At 45.8% G+C, this 21,863-nt stretch overlaps 1 protein-coding gene across 25 annotated transcripts in view; it reads left to right on the top strand.

The window, feature by feature from the left end:
* PTK2 (protein tyrosine kinase 2) overlaps positions 1 to 21,863 on the top strand; it is a 266,922-nt gene that overhangs the window by 227,001 nt on the left and 18,058 nt on the right. For all 25 annotated transcript variants that reach the window (XM_072774653.1, XM_072774657.1, XM_072774652.1 and 22 more), the window contains 4 exons: positions 479 to 590; positions 8,020 to 8,106; positions 11,449 to 11,586; positions 12,628 to 12,759. In XM_072774653.1, coding sequence (XP_072630754.1) covers positions 479 to 590; positions 8,020 to 8,106; positions 11,449 to 11,586; positions 12,628 to 12,759 — 469 coding nt within the window. The remainder of the gene's footprint in view (positions 1 to 478; positions 591 to 8,019; positions 8,107 to 11,448; positions 11,587 to 12,627; positions 12,760 to 21,863) is intronic.

Raw genomic sequence — 21,863 nt, 5'->3', positions numbered from 1 at the left:
GAGGGCAGTGAGCCGCGCCCGGAGGCCGTGGGCCCGAGGGCGAGGCCGTCGCCCGGCGCGCCGAGGCGGTCACAGGACGTGGGCGCCTGTGTGCGTGTAAGAGCCCGGCCCGGGACTCCTCGCCGGTGCCGGACAAAGCCCGGCTTGGGATTTCTCAGGGCAGTTCTCTTTGGCTCCAAGTAAATTGGGAGTACAGACATCCCCCCGCCCCCCCGGCTCGTCTGTGATTTTCCACAAGCTCCCCTGGTCTTCCCAGCTGTCTTTTTCTTACCTACGGCTGTGCTGCAAACGGACTTGCCTTTGGGACCAAGGCTATTCTAGAGTCCTCCTGTGCACAGTTAGAAACCTGATCCGCTCTCCCTTTCCTTATTGTTATCCTCTAGCTAGCCAGCTGGTGCTCCTCAGATAAGCCGGGTGGGGTCTGGTGTGTGCTCCCTCTGGCTGTCAGCTCCCCTTAAACCATGTATTGTCTCTCTAGCACAATCCTGGAGGAGGAGAAGGTGCAGCAAGAAGAACGGATGAGGATGGAGTCCAGAAGACAGGTCACAGTATCCTGGGACTCCGGAGGGTCCGACGAAGCTCCACCCAAGGTAGCAAAGGCCCCCGCCCCAATTTTGGCATCGCTCCTGCTAACTTTCCGGGTGGACGGTGTAGGCAGTGCTGTGTGTGGGAGGCAGCCAAGCATCAGGTGGTTCTAGGGGTAGACATTATAGCTCCTATGCTCCTGCCCATTTGCCCGACATGTTAATCCTCTCCTGCACTCATTCCCCAGTTTGCATTTCAGCTGTCTCAGCCTCAAGCCATTAGGTTAGCAGTGGTCCTAACAGGCTCTCCCTGAGCTCCCCACCCCCATCCTCAGACTTCAGAAGGAGTTTCCTTTGTCGGCTGTCAGGGACCTCGCTAAGGATCGAGTCAGGATGAACACCGCAACTGGACTAACAGCAGCCCCCTGAATGCTTTATGCTTGCTCTATTTCAAATTGAGTCACAGTGCACCTAACCCCATTCCTTTTGGGGTGGGTCTGGTTGAGAGCTTTGTGCATTCTCTGCCTGTCTGCCGTCCGTGGCTGGCTTCTAGGTATGGGAACTGGAGGCACGTTGCATTTGCGTGTTAAGATCTGCTGGCAACATCCCCAGGCCTTGCCTGCCCACTGTCTCCACATCCTCAACCTCTGGAAGATGGCCAGAACCTTTCCCTGTTGTTCAGCCACACTGTGGCTGGGGTTTGGGACATAGCTGGCCCTTAAACACTTGTGAGATTAAGAATTTTTTTATACCCTTTTGCATTTGACAGAGTGGTATTTTCACACAGTGGCTTACTTGCCATGAATAATCCAGTTTACAACATTTTCTGGAATATAAATAGATAATAGGCTTTACCTACTATTTAATGAGCTAAAAATATATTAAGAAGCTGACAATTCTTTTTTTGATTTTCTTTTTTGAAAAATAATCAGAAGTCTGTTAGCACAAAGTACTATTTAAATATTATACCTATTTTTTTTTTACAAGGCCTAAAAGCTTGTATTTTCTTGGTTGATGTTTTCAACTGTGTAGTAGTAGCTCACAGTAGTAGTCACACAGTTAAGGTGACTAGAGATGACTGACGCAGTTCTTCAGAGTTTTAGAGGTGAAGGGTTCCCTAATCCAGCCTCCTGAACGGGTAGAAAAACTGGGGCCCAGAGGAGGATAGCCACACCACCCTATCAGTCAGCTGGATAGTCAGCTGGTGTTCCTTCTGTGTATCCTGGTTAACAACAACCGTAAACCCTTAGTTACCCACAGAAAAACTGAGAGCGCCCCGTCCCAACATGTAAGGCCCTCCCCTTTGTATATACACATTTGCCTGTTTCTTAACTTGGGGGGCAGCAGGACAACGGACAGGGCCTGGGAGGTGGGAGAGTCTCAAAGCTAGTTCCTCGGGCTTAGGGGCCAAGCGAGTCTCTTCACAGAGACTCTGATGACTGGGCGGTCCCTCTACCAACAGCCTCACTGTCCTCACTGTGAAGCAAGGATGTTAACATCCCTACGCCTCAGGGGTGTAGTGAAGGCCACATGAGGTCCTGCATCTGCGGTGCTTGAGGGAGTCACGGAGGTGTCAGGTACTGCACACACTTGGTGATGAGCACCACACCTTGCAGCACTCCCCCTGAGCCCACAGAATTCAGGAACTTGGTCTATCTCAGTGTTCTTCTGTAACTCAGTCGGTAGGATGTTTAAAATTTTCATTTGGCTAAATTTTAGAAGCTGTAGTATGAGGTTAGATTTTTTCTGATTTAGAATACCAAAGGCATTTTTTTTCTGGTTTTGAGAGGTTTTCAGAGTGCCTATTTTGAGGCTCTTCTCTATAATCAGAGATTGTTCTGCCCTTTAAAGTGGATCAGCAAACTATCACCCACTGCCTGTTTTTGTGATCAGAATTTTATTGGAATGAATTGCATGCTTCATTTGTGTCTTGTCCCTGGCTGGCTTCAGCCTGCACAGGCAGGGTTGAGTAGTGTCACAGATTAAAATATTTGCTCTTTGACACCTGGAGGAAAAGGTTGACAACCCATGGATTAAAAGTTTCCATGGCTAGGAAATCATCTACACTAGTATAAATACACAGATGCTTGATGGCTATAAACAAATACGCTAATTATTCGGTACCCTTGCCAGTCAGAATTGGGTCTGGATGAAGTTTTTCCCTTCTCCGTGGTAATCCACAGATTCAGACTCTGATTTTACATAAAGTTACTGTATTTGACCTATCTACAAGTGAGTCGCTTGTCTTCAGGATGCTAACCGAGCATTGCATCCTGGACTTTCCTCCACCCTATGAAGTGGGAGCTCTTGAGCCTTCTCCGTTTATTTAGTTCTGACTGTGCTGTCTTTTCACAACAAATTCCACTTAAATTTCTTCAGTTTCTGTAGGATCTCGGACTTTTATAGATGAATGTTGTGTACTAATAAAACTTGTAATGTAAAAACTTGTAAAAAACCTAAATAGGTTTTTAAAGCGAAATATTTTTCTCTCCCACATTCAAGATTTTAAATTAAAAGCTTAGTCTGCCTTCGGCTCAGGTCACAATGCCAGCCCCACGTTCTGCTCCCTGCTCAGCAGGGAGTCTGCTTCTCACTCTCCCTCTGCTGCTCCCCCAGCTCATGCTCTCTCTTTCTACCAAATAAATAAATAAATAAAATCTTTACCAAAAAAAACCCAAAAAACTAAAAGCTTAGTTATACTTAATGGCAAAGGCATTATAAGCACAAAGCTAATTATTAAAGATATGTTACCATTTTTTTTTTTTTTTACGATTTTATTTATTTATTCATGAGAAACACCCAGAGAGAGAGAGAGGCAGAGACACAGGCAGAGGGAGAAGCACGCTCCCTGCAGGGAGCCCGATGTGGGACTCAATCCTGGGTCTCCAGGATCAGGCCCTGAGCCAAAGGCAGGCTCCAAACCACTGAGCCACCCAGGGATCCCACCAATTTCTTCATGGGTACTTAGTACTAGTTTTTTTCTCACAATAATAATCTTCAGAGAAATTTGTCCAAAAGGAATGCAGCCCAGGGAGCCCCACTTTGGGTTCATTTCATTGCTGCGAGTTGTTCTGCACGTTCCCATCAGATCAGTGGAGAGCCTCAAGCTAAAAATAGCCTTTTCCGCAGTTTTTGAAATGTATTTCTTGGACCTCTGGGACCCCGAGACCATTTCAGAAGTCCGTGAGAGCAAAACCATTTCATAATAATGTCCACATGTCATTGGCCTTGTCCACTCTGCTGACATTTGCAGTCCCGTTGCAGACATAACAGTGGACAAAGCTATGATCACCTTGGCACACGCCAGGGCAATGGCGCCAGGCCGTGCTGGTCACCACTCTATTCTTTACCACCGTGCTCACGCAAGAAAGAGATGCCAGCGTGCGGAAGAATGACCCGGATGAAGCAGCCAGAGGTCTTCTGTGGGAGGAAACAGCAAGTCAGGAAAGACACTTGCTGTACAGCTGAGTAGTGGAACTAAACACTTTTCTCACAGAAAACCAGTTTTTCTTGAAAGTAGGGTGGGCAGACACTGTGGCTGTTCAAAGTTGTGCATTTGGCAGACATCCTCTCAAGAAGGAAAGAAACAAGAGCATGTCATCAGGGAAAGTAACTGATAGTGTTTGTTGCTGATGATAAAATTCAAGTTTCCAAGCAAAATTTAGAATTTCAAAAAACATCCATCACCATAACCTTGACAGCTTCCCAATTCGGAGGCTTTTCTGATGAGCTCAGAGTGATATTAACAAATGTGATTTCTTTGCATGTGTAGACTGAAACGGGTGGGCATTGCAAAGGTCCACATAAGTCAGTGACTCGTATTTTCCAGATGATCACTGAAGGATGTCACAGAATCACACATGGGTAGACAATCCATTCACAGTACAAGACGGAGTCATGAGTCTTAATGTAACAGATAATGATAGATACGGTTTCAGATTCCACACTGCAAGTCACCTTTAAGAAACCAGCACTTTTCTGAGTTGGGGTATAATGTCAGAAACCATGCCCACAACAGTGCCAAGAAACTGTTAACGGACTCCTCCCCTACCCAGCTGCACGGCTGTGTGAGGCTCGATCTTCTTTGTGTGCCACAGCGAGACAGCACAGCAGACAATGCAGAAGCCAGCGTGAGAGCCGACAACCTTCTCCCAGGCCCGCCATTAGAGGAATTTACATACACACATGTAACGGGTGCCACTCTGCTCGCTGATTTGTTTAATTTTGAAAAAAGTATTTTTTTAAACATGTAATTAGTTTGTTATTTTTAAGTGTTTTAATTTTAATAGCATAAATATGGGTAGATACATTCCTAATAAACAAAAGCCCTTGGAGACCTCAGTAATTTTTGAAAATATAAAGGGGTCTGGAAGATAAAGTGTTCAGAGTGGGTGCCTCAGAAGTGTTTCTCAGCCCTAACAGGAGCCAGTGCTCCTCTTCTGTAGGAAGCATTTATGATGTCCCACTGCTAGCTCTCAAGTAAAATACATAGGCAGTAAAATAACTTAACACTAATTTCAAAATGCCAGTTCTTCCAGGAGACCGCTAACTGTACAAGAAAGCTAAAACAGCATGCACCCGCCCTGGGAGAGCCACTCAGGTGGGATTACACCCCCAGGAGTGGTGAGGTGGCCAGGTGCTTACTCCCGTGTGTGGACACACCACATCGGCAGCACCTGCAAATGCAGAGCCTATGGCCACAGCCGAGCACGAATTTCACTGGTCATGTGATGTGATTTTCTAGAATGGCAGAAAATCTTGGTAAAGTTCAAACAAAGCAAATTAACATTGTCCTTTCATATACATGGGAGTTGTTATTGTAGGAGGTTCCGTGTCTGAGAAACTCTGCCAAGTGTTACCTGGGTTCAGATCATAGGACTTTGTTGTTGTTTTATCTCCATAGGGTTGAGCGTGGGTCTGAGGGGAGAGCGGGCCCTGTTGCTCTGACCTTGGGTGCCGGAGGTGTGGTGCTCAGCAGCTTCGCCCTCTCAAATGGCCAATGTGCACTGAACTACATGCTTTACATACAGTGTGATAATTTGAAGACCAATGCCCTTGGGACCCCTGGCCAGAGTGCCGCCACCTGATTCAGGACCCTTGGTCTAGGATGTCTTGGTTTTTCCTCTCTTCCTCCTCACTCGACAGGACTTCAACAGCTCCATAGTTTGCTTTGTTAAGAAATATTACAATCCAAGATTGTGTCTTTGAGAGGGAGGGAGCAACCCTGCTGAATCGTAGTACTTAGTAGGAATTGACACTTTTGGCCGCTCACGCGGAAGCCATCTGCAAAGCATGATGTGTTGTTCTACCTTCACGAGAGCCCTGTCCCCAGCTCCCTGTTGAGAATGTGGAGGCAGAGCGGTGAGTCGCCCTGACCTCAAATGCTGGCCCTCTGGTCCCGAGCCTGCCCCCGCCTACCGTGCTGGCTCCCCATTTGTGGAGAACACAGGCAGAGCTGTGTGACAGCACGTGTGCACTCTGCACAGCCACTAGTGAGCAGAATCTGGCTTTGTGGTGTTCTTTGTACGATAGTTTTGTCTGCCACAGAACTTGTTTTCATCTTTTTATCTGTTGTTTTATCTTGAACCTTGTAAGCGCTCTCTTTGGCTACCCACAAAGTATTTGAGTCCCTCTGGGATGTTGTATGGAGATTTTGCCAGTTTTTGATCAATCCCTTTTTGTTTTTTCCTTTATTATTTATTGAGTCAAGGTGTGCTTGTAATAGAGTGGCATCACCACGTAGCAGAGTTTGGAGTCAAGCAGATCTGCCAAGAGGCACTGTGCAGCCTGTTCACACTGCCTGACTTCTCTGAGCCCTGGTTTTATCCTCTTTAAAATAGGGTGATAATATTCCTGGGTGACATTGGTCTTCAGATTGTCACACTGTATGTAAAGCACGTAGTTCAGTGCACATTGGCCATACTGAGTAAAAGTTTTTATTTTTGCCTGTGTTACTTACATGCCACCTCCAGAATCTAAGCCAGAGGACGCAACTGTACAACTGTCAGATAGCTCTGTTTCCTGTCCTGATTCTTGGCTCTGCATCCTTCCATGCTTGGGCTCCGGGAGCCTTTCCCATACCACCAATGCATACATGTTAACACATACTTGTGCCACAAGTGCTGCCACTCTATCAGAATACAGATAGTCGAATTTTGTTGTTTTCCTTGACCTCTTTTAACCACTTGTTTAAATGAAACCTTTAAAAATACAAATCTTGAAGGGTAGTCCCTTGGGCTTTCTGGAACGTACTTTGGAAACTGCCACCCTGAACACAGTAAAGTCTGTGACCCTTGGTGCCCCTTTCCTGTTTCCAGAGGTCTTGGGGATCCATCCTCTTGCTTGGTTAAGTTTGGGGTGAAATGGGGCATCTGGGTTTCTCAGTGGTTGAGCATCTACCTTTGGCTCAGGGCATGATCCCAGGGTCCTGGGATCAAGTCCCACATTGGGCTCCCATCAGGGAGCCTGCTTCTCCCTCTGCCTGTGTCTCTGCCTCCCTCTCCCTGTCTCTCATGATTGACTAAGTAAATAAAATATTTTTTAAAAAGTTTGGGGTGAATCACATCTGGGCCACCAAAGTGTAGGCTGCATCTTCCACCCTCAAAGATTGAACAGCCCCACAGTAGCAGAGTTAGAGCAAGGACAGAGGTAGCTGCATCCATCAGGGTTTGAAGCAGGGCTTTCAGCAGTGTTGCAGAGGACTTAGGTGTTACATCGGGTGGGAAAAATCAGGAGATTTCAGGAAATCACTATAGAAGACTCAAAGGATGGGTGGTGCTTCCCTAAGCTTGTTGAGATACAGTAGTTCTTTGTGTATTCTGGATATGACTGTCATACATGATTTGCAAGTATTTTCTTCCATTCTGTGGGTTGTCTCTTTCTTGGTGGTCGGTGCCATTTGCTGCACAGAAGCTTTTAATTTGGATGATGTACAATTTATCTTTTTCTTTCTTATTGATTGAGCTTTTGGTTTCATATCTACAAAACCATTGCCTACCCAGGGTTACAAAGACTGGCCAGTTCTCTAAGAGTGTTTTTTTTTTTAAGATTTTATTTATTTATTCATGAGAGACACACAGAGAGAGGCAGAGACAAGGCAGAGAGAGAAGCAGGCTCCATGCAGGGAGCCCGACGTGGGTCTCGATCCCAGGTCTCCAGGATCACGCCCTGGGCTGAAGGCAGCGCTAAACCGCTGAGCCCCCCAGGGATCCCTCTAAGAGTTTTACAGTTTTACCTCTTACATTTAGATCTGTGACCATTTTGAGTTCATCTGTGTGTGTATTATGAGCAAGGGGTCCAGCTTGATGTTTTCACATAGGAATACCCTGCTGTCTTTGATGTTTATGGGAGAGTGTCTCCTCCACTGAAGTGTCTGGACACTCTTTATCATTCTTTCCACCTTAAGTCTTTTGGAGAAATGCCTTTTTCAGTAAAACATAAATTGAATAGAATTTTCAAATACTCATTCATATGTTCTGTTGATTTTTTTTCACAGCCCAGCAGACCCGGTTACCCTAGTCCAAGGTCCAGCGAAGGATTTTATCCCAGTCCACAGCACATGGTACAAACCAATCATTACCAGGTATGTGGAGACATTCTTTTATTCTCCACGTTTGAGGGTGGAGAGGGACATTGTATGTATTTATACTCTTTATTTCTGTACTTAGGAGTATGATTTGTCAAGCAGAAAGCTAAGAAAGTAACCCACTAAATAATTGTCTAGGTAGATGTCGTGTCACCAGCCCAGAGGGCTGTAGTCAACCCCTCAGCCTTAAAGCAGCAGCTGGGAAGGTGCCCTGCCCCACATTCTCCACTCCATTCCTCTCCTCCCTTTGTGCAAGGTGTAAGGTGAACCTGGTGGCTCCTACTATGCAGAAGTAATAATGAACTGGACAGTTTCTCTGGAAGGCAAGAATAACATTCAAATTTACCTAAAAAACTAGACAAGATGCCTTATGGACAGATGTGGAAAGAGTGTCAAATACCTTCTTACAGGGAAATACCTTCTACAAGTTAGAAAAGAGGATCCTTGAAAGAAAAGGACTAGAAGCAAAGTCAGTAATGTTTCTGGTTTGGAGGGAAGAGTATTTGCTTTTTGGAGGCATAACTTACTTAAGGTGAAATGCTGAGATCTCAGTTCTGTTGAAGGGCACAGCTGTGTCCCCCACGCCACACCAGGGCAGAGAACATTTCTTTGACCCTGGAAGCTCCTCCAGGCAGCCACCTGCTGTCTGGGCACAACTGCTCTCTGACCATCAGCAATGATTGGCGTTGCGTGTTCTGGACTTTCAGATGAATGGATCAAATAGGGTCTACTCTTTCATGCTCAGCTACTTTTACTTGGTGTGATGTCTGTGCGTTGACATCCCAATGAGGGTGTCAGTAATTCACAACTTTTTAATGCTGAGAAGTATTCCACTGTGTGACCATACCACAGATCGTGTACCCATGGTAATGTGATCTGGATAATAGGCCAAATCACTTCTAGGAAATAAGATCATCTCTCATAATTTGTGTCGGCTGTGGCTCTTTTGTAGCCGTACTTTTTATATAACTGGCTGGTACTCCTAGCTGGCTGACAGGGTCAGTTGTGATATCAGCCTTGAATGGAAAGCACTCAACTGAAGAAGATAGCTCAAACACAACACAAGCAATGGGGAGTCCTTGAGTCTTTGTCCGGAGAGGAAGAAGCTAAAAGTTCCCTTCACTGCCATCTCCTTTCACATGTTTCTCCAGGAGCAAAAAGAGAGGCTCACTTACCATGCCTCCTTTGCAGGGTTGCTGAGGGTCAAATGAAAGCATTTTTATTCCTTTACATGCCTCTCAACCCTGATTTAAATCCGGCCTCTTAGATCTGTATGGACAAACACTTCGCTATTGGCATATGGTCCCAGGGAGAGTGCCGGCCATTCCACACTGGAAAGGATGATGGTACTTTGGAACACTGGAATGGTGTCTGCAGCAGGCTCTTCACCTGCTTTACTGTCTCCAGTCCCACTGTACTAATTCTGAAGTGGGGCCCAAGAGCACCAGGCTGTTGACCAGCACCCGAGGTGATGCTGAGCCTGAGAGACCCGTCTAGGGAGACACTGTTGTGAGACACCCCCTTGCTCCAAGGAGGCGAGAATCACTGGGCAGCTCCTCAGCCAGCAGGCTGGCCGGGACTACTCATCCCCTCTGCCTGGCACTGTCCTCGGCCCTGAGAGCATGAAGATGCGTGAGGTGCCCTCCCCCTTGAGGCAGGAGCTCACAGGACCCTCCTCTTGCTATAAGTCTAGGTTACTGGTTGCCTTGGGCTGTGGTTCATCCTTGGGGAGCCAGCACCCTGACCTAGGTTAGTGGTCAGAGCAGCGGGAGGTGTATGGATGGCCTGAGGAAGGAAGACAGGCACTGAGCAGGACTCGGACACCAGACTTGTTTAGAATAAGTGTGACAGCATCTGCTGATGCGGCAGAGAAAACACAGGCCTCCATGGGCCCTCCACAGCGGCCCGTGCCCCTTTCGCTACCTGGCTCTGGTACTTGTTCAACTGTGGCTCCTCCCACCCCAAGTGAAAGCCCTTGAGGACAGGGGCTTGTCTCTGCTTTAAGTGCCTACCACAGTGTGTAGAACAGAGTAAGGTTTCAGTGGATAAATTAAAACATTCTTATTTTCATCTAACGAGTGATTAAGTTCTCCCAGGCCCCAGGTTTCCTTATCCTGTAAATGAGAACAGCTACAGGGCATCACCTGGTGTTACGTCGTGTTCCTTCTTGGCTAAAATGCCCATCAATCCTTTCACAGGGTTGGTGTGATACAGGATATTTGAAATCTCTTTGTTGGGCAAATTGCTAGAGGTTCTTTGGCAGTAATACGACCAAGAATGGTAGTGATATATCATTTTATGTTTAGTAGAATTTTTGTATTGAAGTACTTGCATTCAAGTAAACTGTGAGAACAATTTGTACATCTTACTTGAAAGTTCATTAGTTACATGTTGTCGGTATGCAATTTTGGTATAAATCAATGACCAGAGACCTAACAAATACACAAAGTCTTTCTTGAAGAATGTGTTGATGTATGGAAATACGGCTTTAGCTATCTCTTAACTCATTACAAAATTAACTGACCACCCGGCCATCCAGTACTAACCCAGTGAGCTATGGAAACAAATGCTGGTTCTGGCCTCTCGTGATTGAGGGAGAATGCCACATAAAGAAACTCCTCTCGTTTTCCTTCTGCCCTGGGATTTTTCTCCTTGTGCACCTGAAAGTCTTTTCTTTGCCATAATCATCATAGTTAGAACGTGATGCCTGTGTCTCTCATTGTCAGCCCTAGCTTGTTAGAGAAGAGGTGCTCTAGAGGAGCGCCCACAGAGCCACATTCATGGCTCCTATTGCTTTTGCATCAAGGATGCAGAGTAAATGATTTCTGATTTCCTGGTGTATATTTGCACTGCTTTTCTACATGGCCTTCATAGATTACCTTTCCTGAGGCTTTAGTTGAGAATCCATTTCCTTGCCTTTACCACCCTCCAGAGGCCACCTGCATCCCTTGGCCATGATCCACTCCCCCCGCCCCAACCCCACCTTTAGACCAATGGTGCCATATCTCTGACCACTCTTCAATAGCCATTTCCTTCCTACTCCCCTGCTGTTCCCGCTGGCACTGGTAAGGAACCTGCTTATTACATAAGGTCCATTGGGATAATCCAGGATCATCTCCCCATATCAAGACTCCTAATTTATAACCACATATGTGAGGTCCCTTCCCATGTAAGGTATCATAGCCACAGGCTCCGGGATCCAGACGTAGAGTCTCTGGGCATCATTGTTCTGTTTGCACAGTGTTTTTTGTCATCTTTATTGCTTCCTTGCACAAGGAAAGTAGAACTGTGCAGAAGCACGCTGTGTCGGAACCTGACCCTGCTGCGCCCCATTCACAGGTCTCTGGCTATCCTGCTTCACATGGGATCCCAGCCATGGCCGGCAGCATCTACCCAGGTCAGGCATCTCTTTTGGACCAGACGGATTCATGGAATCATAGACCACAGGAGATATCAATGTGGCAGCCCAACATGGAGGTAAACTGGGTGTTCTTGGGCTTTTGTTTGTTAGCTGATGAAGCTTGGCCTAAAGTACCTTTTATTTCTGAATCCTAAGAGTTACTGATTTTGACGGCCTAATTTTAAGGTCAAGACACTCCCATCTGCTCAAATTCCTCCTGGTTCTGTGAATCCTTTTTACTAAAAGAGACACCGCCGCCATCATTAGCCCACTCACCTGAACGGCAGCACTTCAGGCTGAATGTCATCAGCATGTGCACCAGCTGTGTCTCGGGAAGGAGCAGGGAGGCAGAGCCTCCCACTCTGTGGGCCATGTTAACTGTCATCAGATTTGCCTGGTAAACAAGAACCACTCCTGTGATAGTAAATGTTGATTCTTGGACTCCTGGAGAACCTGGAGTTGGCTGCTCATGCCCTTGCCCTTGCCTGAGCATGTTTGACGATTGCTTGGTGCTCCGTGGCATATGTGTACTAAGCCTAATCCAGATCATTTTCACTTCTTCACTGCAGCCAGCAATGTATTCTCTGCACATACCTTGGATTCTCTTTCTTTCTTTCTTTCTTTCTTTCTTTCTTTCTTTCTTTCTTTCTTTCTTTCTTTCTTTCTTTCTTTCTTTTTTAAGATTTTTATCCATTCATTAGAGAGAGAGCACGTGCATGGGTGTGGGGAGGGACAGAGGGAGAGGGACAAGCAGACGCCCTACTGAGCAGGGAGCCTGACACACGGGGCTCGATCCCAGGACCCTGAGATCATGACCTGAGCCGAAGTCAGACCCCAGCCAACTGAGCCAGCCACCCAGGTGCCCTGGACAATTTCCTTAGAATAAATCCTGCAGGTGGAGCTGAATGACTTTGTACTTATTAAAGATGCTTGGCAAGTGGTAACTTGGAACCTCCAGGAAAGTTGCTCCCGTGAGCGGAGTATAAGAGACCCTCTTTACACCATCCTCTATTTTGCTTTATTTACTTATTTATTTTCGGAAAAACACAGAAAACAGTAAGAGCATCCTAAATACACTCCTGAGAGCGGATGTACTGTTTTATTTGCTCCCCTGCCAGGACTCTGCTGCGCTGGACCTGCGAGGGATTGGGCAGGTATTGCCGACCCACCTAATGGAAGAGCGGCTAATCCGGCAGCAGCAGGAAATGGAAGAAGATCAGCGCTGGCTGGAAAAAGAGGAGAGATTTCTGGTAATTGTGTTTCTGGTTAATTCTGGTAATTCGGATTTTTTCCAGTTGTAAAGCTCTGCCAGAGTGCACTGTATCACGGATGATTGGAAGAGTTCATCTTTTTCAGAACAAGAGAGTTCCTTTTACATCTGGTCCCTAACACTTGCAGTAGTGGGTTATTTGCTTTTTTGGACTTTTTTCTGGCCAGATATCCAAGGTTTTAGTAGTGGCATTACAGGCTCAGAGGTGTAAGTATTTCTTTGGTTTTCGCAGAAGCAGCTCCCCCTTAAGGGTCAGCTCACATGTAAGACCTTTTATTTTGCTCCTGCAGCACGTGTCACCAGATAGCTGAGAACCTGTGGTCTGCCCTCGCGGCGTTCCTCCTCTCGTGGTCTGATGGGCGCAGGCCTCCTCCCACGTGTATCTGGACTGCCCGAGTCTGCAGCCCCCTTGGAAGTCCTGCGGCAGAGGGGAAGTAGTAAGGCACAGCCATCTCCATGTGTCACTTGACACAAAGGCCCTTTGGACTCATGGCCGAGCACTTCTGTGCCCTCGACCTCAGGACCCACTCCCCAGTCAGCCCACACAGCTAGTTCTCATCCTTCCTGAGAAGGATGGCTGCACAGAGCCAGGACTCCTACTATTTCCTCACATTCTTGGTCAGTACCTTTCCCTGGGTAGTCCACAGCCGGTCCCTCATGCTCTGATTCAGTAAACATTCCTTGAAGCCACATCTGTGTCAATCTGTATGCTGGGGGACTAGACACCGGTGAGGGTGGGGGATAGTTCTCAAAAGGCTTACAGTCTTCCGAGCAGAGAAGCGTTGAAACCAGCACTTACTGGTGATATGCCACAGTGGTTTCAGCCTTCATAAGTGGCTCTCATTTTTTTAAAACTGTAGTTTAAAATTAAAACACTCAGGCTAGGTGAGGCGTGTTTTCCCCATTGGTGAAGCCAGTGCCCCCAGCACATTGGGCTGCCCTTAGCAAGCCTGCCATCCCAGTGCCCACAGGAACTGGGAGCATGCTGGGAGGCCTGCAGACACTGCACACACCCCACACTCGGTTACTGCCAGTTGGCATACACCCTGGTCACAGATGCCCTTCACCACCAGATGTATTTCTCCTATATGGAGTCAGCTGGTCCACACAGCCACCCCAGAAAGAAGAGACAGGTCCAAAATCCTTTACCCAAAGTTCTTGAAGGTTTTATGTGCTTCAGAATTCAATATTTTTTACTTTAGAAGGATAGTGTAGTATAGCGCACATGCCATGGAAGCGGTCCTGTTCCATTAGCATCCTGGAGGTAAGAGCACTAATCTTCATGCACAAAACCTTAATGTTCACATTCACAGGTATGAATGCAGACTTCATGTCAGTTCAGGTCAGGTTTTGTCATGAAATTAACTTGCTTCAATTCCAAATTAAAATTAAAATAAATTTCCAGTCATTGGTGCTTGTTAAATTTTGGAAACCAGGATAAAGGAGGGTGACCCTGTTCCTGTATCATCCTCACTTTACAGCAGAGATTTCCTGAGGTCGCCCAGCCAGCATGTAACAGAGCCCGAATTCAGCCCAGAGTCCTGCCACAGGGTCTGTCCTGGCTGCTTTGCAGGGCTGCTCGGCGCATACGAGGTGCAAGGCACCATCCTGCTGTGGGTACTTTGAACACTTACTCAACTTGCCAGGTGTTCTTCTTGCAGACATTTATAGCAAGGTACAGGAAACGTTGATAGGCACCATGAAGGATTTAGTTTGGAACAGAAGTTTCAAACTATCAAAAATCTAAATGATTTACTTTGAAGCATATCATGATGTAAGGCAAGCTGCCGACACTGGTGATTGTTTGCTGTAGTAATCTGAGCGGATCCATTTGGATCTGGAATGGACTCCAAGAATGGCTGTTCCCTAGCACATCTTAGACTTTTGTCGGACAGCCTATTTTCCTGCATTGATATGGGATTGAAAAAGGCCATATTACAAATTCTCCAAACTCCGAACTGATGTACCTACATACCATTGTCTTGGGTATGACTGATGGCACGTGAACAAAGGGTTTTCTCAGGGTTACGGCGTGCTGGCCCATGCTGCTGTTCTGCCCTGCTCTGTGCACAGCAAGGGCAGACGATGAACCCTCAGGTGCTTGGAAGACTCAGGGATGGTGCCAGAGTCCAGATATGTTGAGCCAAGGCTGAGAGATCCATTGGAATTTGCAAAGCAGACAAGTTCCGGAAACCCCACCAGGCAGAAGGAATGAGCATGACTAATGACATGGGTCATAAGACTGTTCTCAGAACTCCCCACCCACGCGAGATGTGACTATAGCCTGGGGAGTGGAAAGTAGTTTAATGAGTTCAACACCAACTCAGTCTTCTGAGTGGTTTCAGGTGTTTATATACAAGGCTCAGGACCCGGCTAGTTACCTAGTGGGCTTTCTCTTGTCACTGAGATCATTTATAGACCGTACACTGAACAAGCCCTAGAAGAGGGTACAGTAGGGTGAGCTTTTTTTTTTTTTTTTTTTTTTAAGATTTTACTCATTTTTCATGAGAGACCGAGAGAAGCAGAGTCACAGGCAGAGGGAGAAGCAGGCTCCCTGTGGGGAGCCCAATGCATGACTCCATCCCAGGACCCCGGGATCACGCCCTGAGCCAAAGGCGTCTAGACACTCAACCACTGAGCCACCCAGGCACCCCTGGGCAAGGTTCAATAAATGGCTAAGTCTGTGTAACCCATACCCCCCACACAGGACATTTCCAAGACTCCACATAGCTTCTTTTTTTTTTTTTTTTTTTTTAAGATTTTATTTATTTATTCATTAGAGACACAGGCAGAGGAAGAAGCAGGCTCCATACAGGCAGCCTGATCCTGGGACTCCAGGATCACGCCCGGAGCTGAAGGCAGGCGCTTAACTGCTGAGCCACCCAGGTGTCCCATGACTCAACATAGCTTCCAAGTTATGTGCAAAGTCCACTTACGAAGCTGTATAATATGCCCCCAGGGGTCTGTGGTACCCTTGGTGAGGATGTCTCCATAGCCCAGGAACTTCCCTGTGGTCTGTTCCCAGCATCTTTTATTACTTCTGTGCAGCTTTTAATGATTTTTTTTAAGTGTGTCTTACTTCCCTTGCTAAATTCCTGCCTATCCACTTAGAGCTTCCTGCTGCTGCTCTAATGGTATCATTTTCATTGAGCTCATTGGTTGTGCATTTTCCATGTGTGCATATGCATTTGATTTTTAGACACTTGTCTTGTATTTTCCAGTATCTATCACATGAACTCTGATTTCCGTGGGTTTTCTGTTGCTTTTAAAAGCATTTTTTCTTCATTTCAACATTTGTTACATACTTCGTATTTCTATTCTGAAGCGTCTCTTGCCAACTTTCATATTAAATAGTTCCTTGTCTGCTTTTATTTTTAAAGATGTTGTCTGTAATAGTTTTTCCGTTAGGTATAATGCTGGCTCTATATTTTACATATATACATATACATATATATATATACACACACACACGTATGTATTTTACATATATATATTTTTTTCTTTTTAAGAAAAACCTGTAAAGACTTTGACATGATGAACAATGGGGTACATTTTGCTTGGGTTTGGGCTAGCCTTGCATTCCAGAGTCAAGTCATGAGTGATCATTCTTTTAAGATCATGGCATAGGTCATTGGCATCCCATTAGAATTTCGTATTGCTTTCCTTAAATGAGAATGACTTACTTAGTCATTGTTGGCTTCAAGATCAAATCAGTACTAGTGTCATGGGATGGAGAGTGGGGGGAGGTGGATAATCCCTAACCTATCTTTGGTTTGGGTGTTCGTCAGGTAGGCGTTGTAGGTAGTAGGGCTAAGAGCAAGTGTATAGTCAAGATGGGGGCCTGCTTCTAGCAGGAGTAGCAGGCAGAGATACAAAATCAAGGAGACTGGAGTAACATAAATGTCAGGTCACTGTTTCCTGCCAGAGCCACAGTGATATTTCTAAAATCTGATCCTGTTGCTCTCTGACCTAAAATCTGCCAGTGGCTACCATAAGATGACCACCAGGCCTATGAGCTGACTTTCCATCTTTCCTGTCCTCAAGATCCAGCTGTCCTCAGTCAGCCCCTGACTGAACAGAGAGGACTGGGAACAGGAGGGGAGGCCCAGCACACACAGCCTTTGGGGAATGCCAAGCGGCTGAAATGACAAGCGGGGGTCACCCCAGGAACATTTGGGGAAGAGTGTTCCAGGAAGAGAGCCACCAAGCACAAGGACCTAAGGCAAGGCAGGAAGGGGCCAAGTGTACCTGAGCACAGAAGGGCCACGGCAGTGGCCAGAGTGCAGTGGATACAGAAGACAGACAGCGCAGGGTCCCTGAGACCATTGCAGGCTGGGAGGACCAGGGGCGTGAGATGTGGTAGGAAAATAACAGACTACCTGTTGGCACTGAAGATGATCATTCCTGTCTTTGATTCTCGTTTGTTTGTTTGTTTGTTTTTAAGATTTTTATTTATTCATTTATTAGAGCAGGGGGAGGGACAAAGGCAGAGAGAATAAGAGAGGTAGACTCCTTGCTGAGCCAGGAGCCCGATGTGGGGCTTGATCCCAGGATCCTGAGATCATGACCTGAGCCAAAGACAGACACTCAACTGACAGACCCACCCAGGCATCCCTGACTCTCTCTTTCAAGAAGATATTACTAGAAAGAATCTAGATTCTGGACTCAGCCAAATGAGAATTAAAAATCCTAGTTATTATGACACTATATGTATAGTTTAACCTCTATAGTTTTATTTATTAATCTGTTAATCTGTAAGATAATTACATTTTCTATAAAGTGTGGGTAATATGTTTCTCCCAGGGCTGGATTGAGGATTAAATGTGTAGCATGTATACAGTGGGGGAAATAGGCAATACACATGGATTTCTCCAAGGGCTTTCTTTCTCAGTTTGTTCTCCATGGCAGCTGTGAGAGCTGCATTGCTGAGACTCTAAAATCCTAGATCATATCCCACATATGACATAGAGTTCCCAGAGGCCATCTCAGAATACCTTCTGGCCACTCCTGACCAGAAACTAATACAATAGATCAAGTGAGAGATTTAGCCACTTGCAAGGATTCTGCAAAGGAGCATTGCTTTTATTAGATTTGCTTGTTATTATAAATAAACCTTAATTCCATTTTGCTGTTGCTGGAGCTCCCAAAAGTGGATTATTTTTAGCAGCTAGCTAACAAAGGCCCCTGCTTTAACTGGACCCGCGTGTTCTCCCAGGATGTGGAGTCTCTGGGCAGGAGGCCGCCTTTTAGGCCAGGGCTCTGAACTGCAGGTCTCTCAAGCTGTCAATGAGGAAGGTCGGTTTCTGGGGTTTTTTCCTAAACCATTATAGACCTGATACCCTTGTAAAATAAAGTAAAAAGCAATTATTAGAAAAATAATTTTTTAAGAAAATATATAAAATATGAGCCAAACTTGTTTATTTGAACTCTAACAGGTCTAAAAGTTACTATTTCACATTGCTCTATAAATTTTTAAAGTTGCTTATCTTCTGTTTCTGTCTCATCATGACCTGATGACAAAACATCTCTGAGCCTCACTGGTCCTTGGACCATGCTGGGCAAAGCATTGCTACACCCTTCCATGGGGTAAGCTTGTATAGATAGAGGAGCTGTATTCTGGTTTGGAAAAATTAACTTCAGAGTTGCTTTGTCAGTAATGTTGCCAAAGTTTTTTTCCAGTAGAGGTGAAAGAACAGCTGTTAATTGTAATCTTCTGTTGTTCGGACTTCCATTACAGTGGTTTCTGTTGTTAAATATGGCTGGCTGCTACCTTTTCTTAAGTACTTTGGGGAGTCAGGATTCCTTCATGTCATCTCCACTCTGGTGCTTGCCCGAGGCCACATAGCCCTGACCTACAGCACTTGGTCCTTGTGGGGGACCCTCTCCCGGTCCAGCTCATGACCTCTGAGGCGGCTCTGTGCTGGCAAACCCCATTACACGAGCTCTCCCACACAGGCCAGAGAGAGCCAGCAGCCTCATGTGTACCCTCAGTCTGTTCAGAGGACCTTGCTTCATATTGGGGGCACTGCTTACAGACAGACTGACTTTGTTACTCATTTATTTTCCTTACAGTAGCCTTCTAACATGGCACTGTGCTAGACAGGATTTTGATTTTAAAATGAGAAAGTCCTGTCTATATAAAGCCTACTTTGTGTTCTGAAAAAGGAAATGAATGTTTGAGCTGCTTCTCCTCTCATACAGACGCAGCCAGCTGAATGAATGATGAGTGCCAGGACCGGGGGCCCCTGGGGGCAAGGACAGGGTGGGGAGACTGCTTCTGGCCCTTTGCTGCTGAGCCAGGCCACGGCCCTCCTGTGTTCCTTGCATATGCCACATTCTGGATTAGTAGACAGTGTGGCCCAGTTCAAGGAGAAGGGACTCCAAGTGGAAGCTTTCTAGAGCAACAGCACACGAGGGTTGAGACCACTGTTGTTTGCTGTGTCCCCAGAACCTGAAGCAGTGCCTTCGGCCCTCCCCCCCTGCCCATGGGGACACCATGCACATGCCCACACAGCACAGTGCTCACAGCAGGTTTCTTGCTCACACCTGGTTTCCAGTACCAGGAACTGGAATTAACCTACCTGCCCATTCCTACAGAACAGATACATTCATGGAGTGGAATACTGCATGACAGTAAAAATGGGCAAACCCCTCCACACATCCACAAGGGCGGGGCTTACAGAGATAATGTCCACAAAAGATGTTGGACATGGGACAGTGCATGTTATGCAGTCCACTTATGTGAGTCCTCTGGGGCTGGAGGTCAGAACTTCAGCCCCTCAGGGATGCGAGGCAGGTCTAAGCTGGAGCCCACTGGGTGGGTGCATTTATGAAAATGCATCAAGCTTTTACACTTAAGATTTGTGTACTTTACTGTATATGTCATACCTGAATTAACAAAGAAAGTGAGGGAAGAAAAAAAAAAAGAAAGTGAGGGAAGGATAAGGCATATGTGACAAGGGACATAATGAATACCCCAAACATCCTTTATGTTTGTGATAATATTGGTGTAAGATTTCAAACATAAATTTCCTCTTAATTTTACTATCTTCAAATCTAGAGTAGTTTGTAAGAGGGAAACAAAAGAATTTGGCTTCCTGCGGGAGCAGAACCAGTAACAGAACCCCTTCTCTCCGACAGGCTGGCTCTGGCTCTCTCGAGTTCTCCGAGTTGGCACTCATCTCTCACTCAGACAGGCTGTGGCAACCACGTGAGGAAAAACCTTAAATATTTCCATTCATAGAACACAAGGGGACTTTATATAGACAGGCTTTTTCATTTGAAAATTGAGATCCTGTCTTGGGGAAAGTCTAACATGAGGGAATTGCTGTGAAAAATAAGTTATTTCATATGGAAATATAAGTAGATAATTAATGTAAATACGTGAAACACAGCACCTAATTCTATAAGCAAACAATAAATGTCATTTGCTTTTGTTTAAGTAAAAAAGTAAATAAAGTTATTTCCTACAGTTAGGGGCGCCTTGCTGGCTCAGTCAGAAGAGAGTGTTTGATCTCTGGGTCGTGGGTTTGAGCCCCACATTAGGCATAGAGCTTCCTTAAATAAGTAAATAAACTTTAAAAATAGGGCAACCCCAGTGGCTCAGGGGTTTCTTTTTTTTCTTTTTTTATTTTTTTTAATAAATTTTTATTGGTGTTCAATTTACCAACATACAGAATAACACCCAGTGCTCATCCCGTCAAGCGTCCCCCTCAGTGCCTGTCACCCACTCACCCCCACCCTCCGCCCTCCTCCCCTTCCACCACCCCTAGTTCGTTTCCCAGAGTTAGCAGTCTTTATGTTCTGTCTCCCTTTCTGATATTTCCCACACATTTCTTCTCCCTTCCCTTATATTCCCTTTCACTACTATTTATATTCCCCAAATGAATGAGAACATACACTGTTTGTCCTTCTCCGATTGACTTACTTCACTCAGCATAATACCCTCCAGTTCCATCCACGTCGAAGCAAATGGTGGGTATTTGTCGTTTCTAATGGCTGAGTAATATTCCATTGTATACATAAACCACATCTTCTTTATCCATTCATCTTTCGATGGACACCGAGGCTCCTTCCACAGTTTGGCTATTGTGGCCATTGCTGCTAGAAACATCGGGGTGCAGGTGTCCCAGCGTTTCATAGCGCCACCTTCAGCCAAGGGCATGATCCTGGAGACCCGGGATCAAGTCCCACATCAGGCTCCCTGCATGGAGCCTGCTTCTCCCTCTGCCTGTGTCTCTGCCTCTCTCTCTCTGTATCTCTATGAATAAATAAATAAAACCTTTAAAATATATATATATATTTCCTACAGTTAGAAGATATTGAATTTTTATTGCCTGGTTGAATGCACCTCGTGTTGCTTCAAAGAATTACAGGCGTAACCTCATTTTATTGCACATCGTGAGCATTGTGTTCTTTACGTACCAAAGGTTTGTGGCAAACCCTGCATTGAGCAAGTCTGTTGGTGCCATTTGTCCCACAGCACTTGCTCACTTTGTGTCTGTCATATTTTGGTAGTTCTCACAGTACTTCAGACTTTTTCGTTATTACATCTGCAGAGATCTGTGATCAGTGATCTTTGAAGTTACCATTGTAATTGTTTTGTAGTCCCATAAGCGACAGCTATGTAAGATGGTAAACTTAATGAACATTGTGTGCTGACTGCTCCAGGGACTGGCCATTGCCTCATCTCTCCCTCTTCTCGGGCAGCCCTTGTCCCTGAGACACAACAATATTGAAATTAGGCCAGTTAATAACCCTACAATGGACCCCCTCAAGTACAACGAGAAGTCATACATCTCATTTAGGTCAAAAGCTAGAAATGACCAAGCTTAGTGAGAAGGCATGTAGAAAGCCCAGACGGGTGGAGAGCCAGCCCTCTTACACCACACAGCCACACTGTGAACACACAGGAGACGTTCTTGAAGGAAATCACAAGTGCTTCTCTAGTGAACACACGAATGATAAGAAAACCAGCCTTATTGCCGATAGGAAGAAAGTCTTCCTGGTCTGGATAGAAGATCACACCAGGTACAGCATTTCCTTGAACCAAAGCCTAACCCAGAGCAAGGCCCTCACTCTCTT

Source organism: Canis lupus, chromosome 14 (assembly GCF_048164855.1).
Source record: "Canis lupus baileyi chromosome 14, mCanLup2.hap1, whole genome shotgun sequence".
In the NCBI taxonomy this organism is placed as follows: Eukaryota; Metazoa; Chordata; class Mammalia; order Carnivora; family Canidae; genus Canis; species Canis lupus.
Note: the sequence above shows the minus strand (reverse complement) of the source record. Positions and strands in the feature narration are given on the sequence as shown.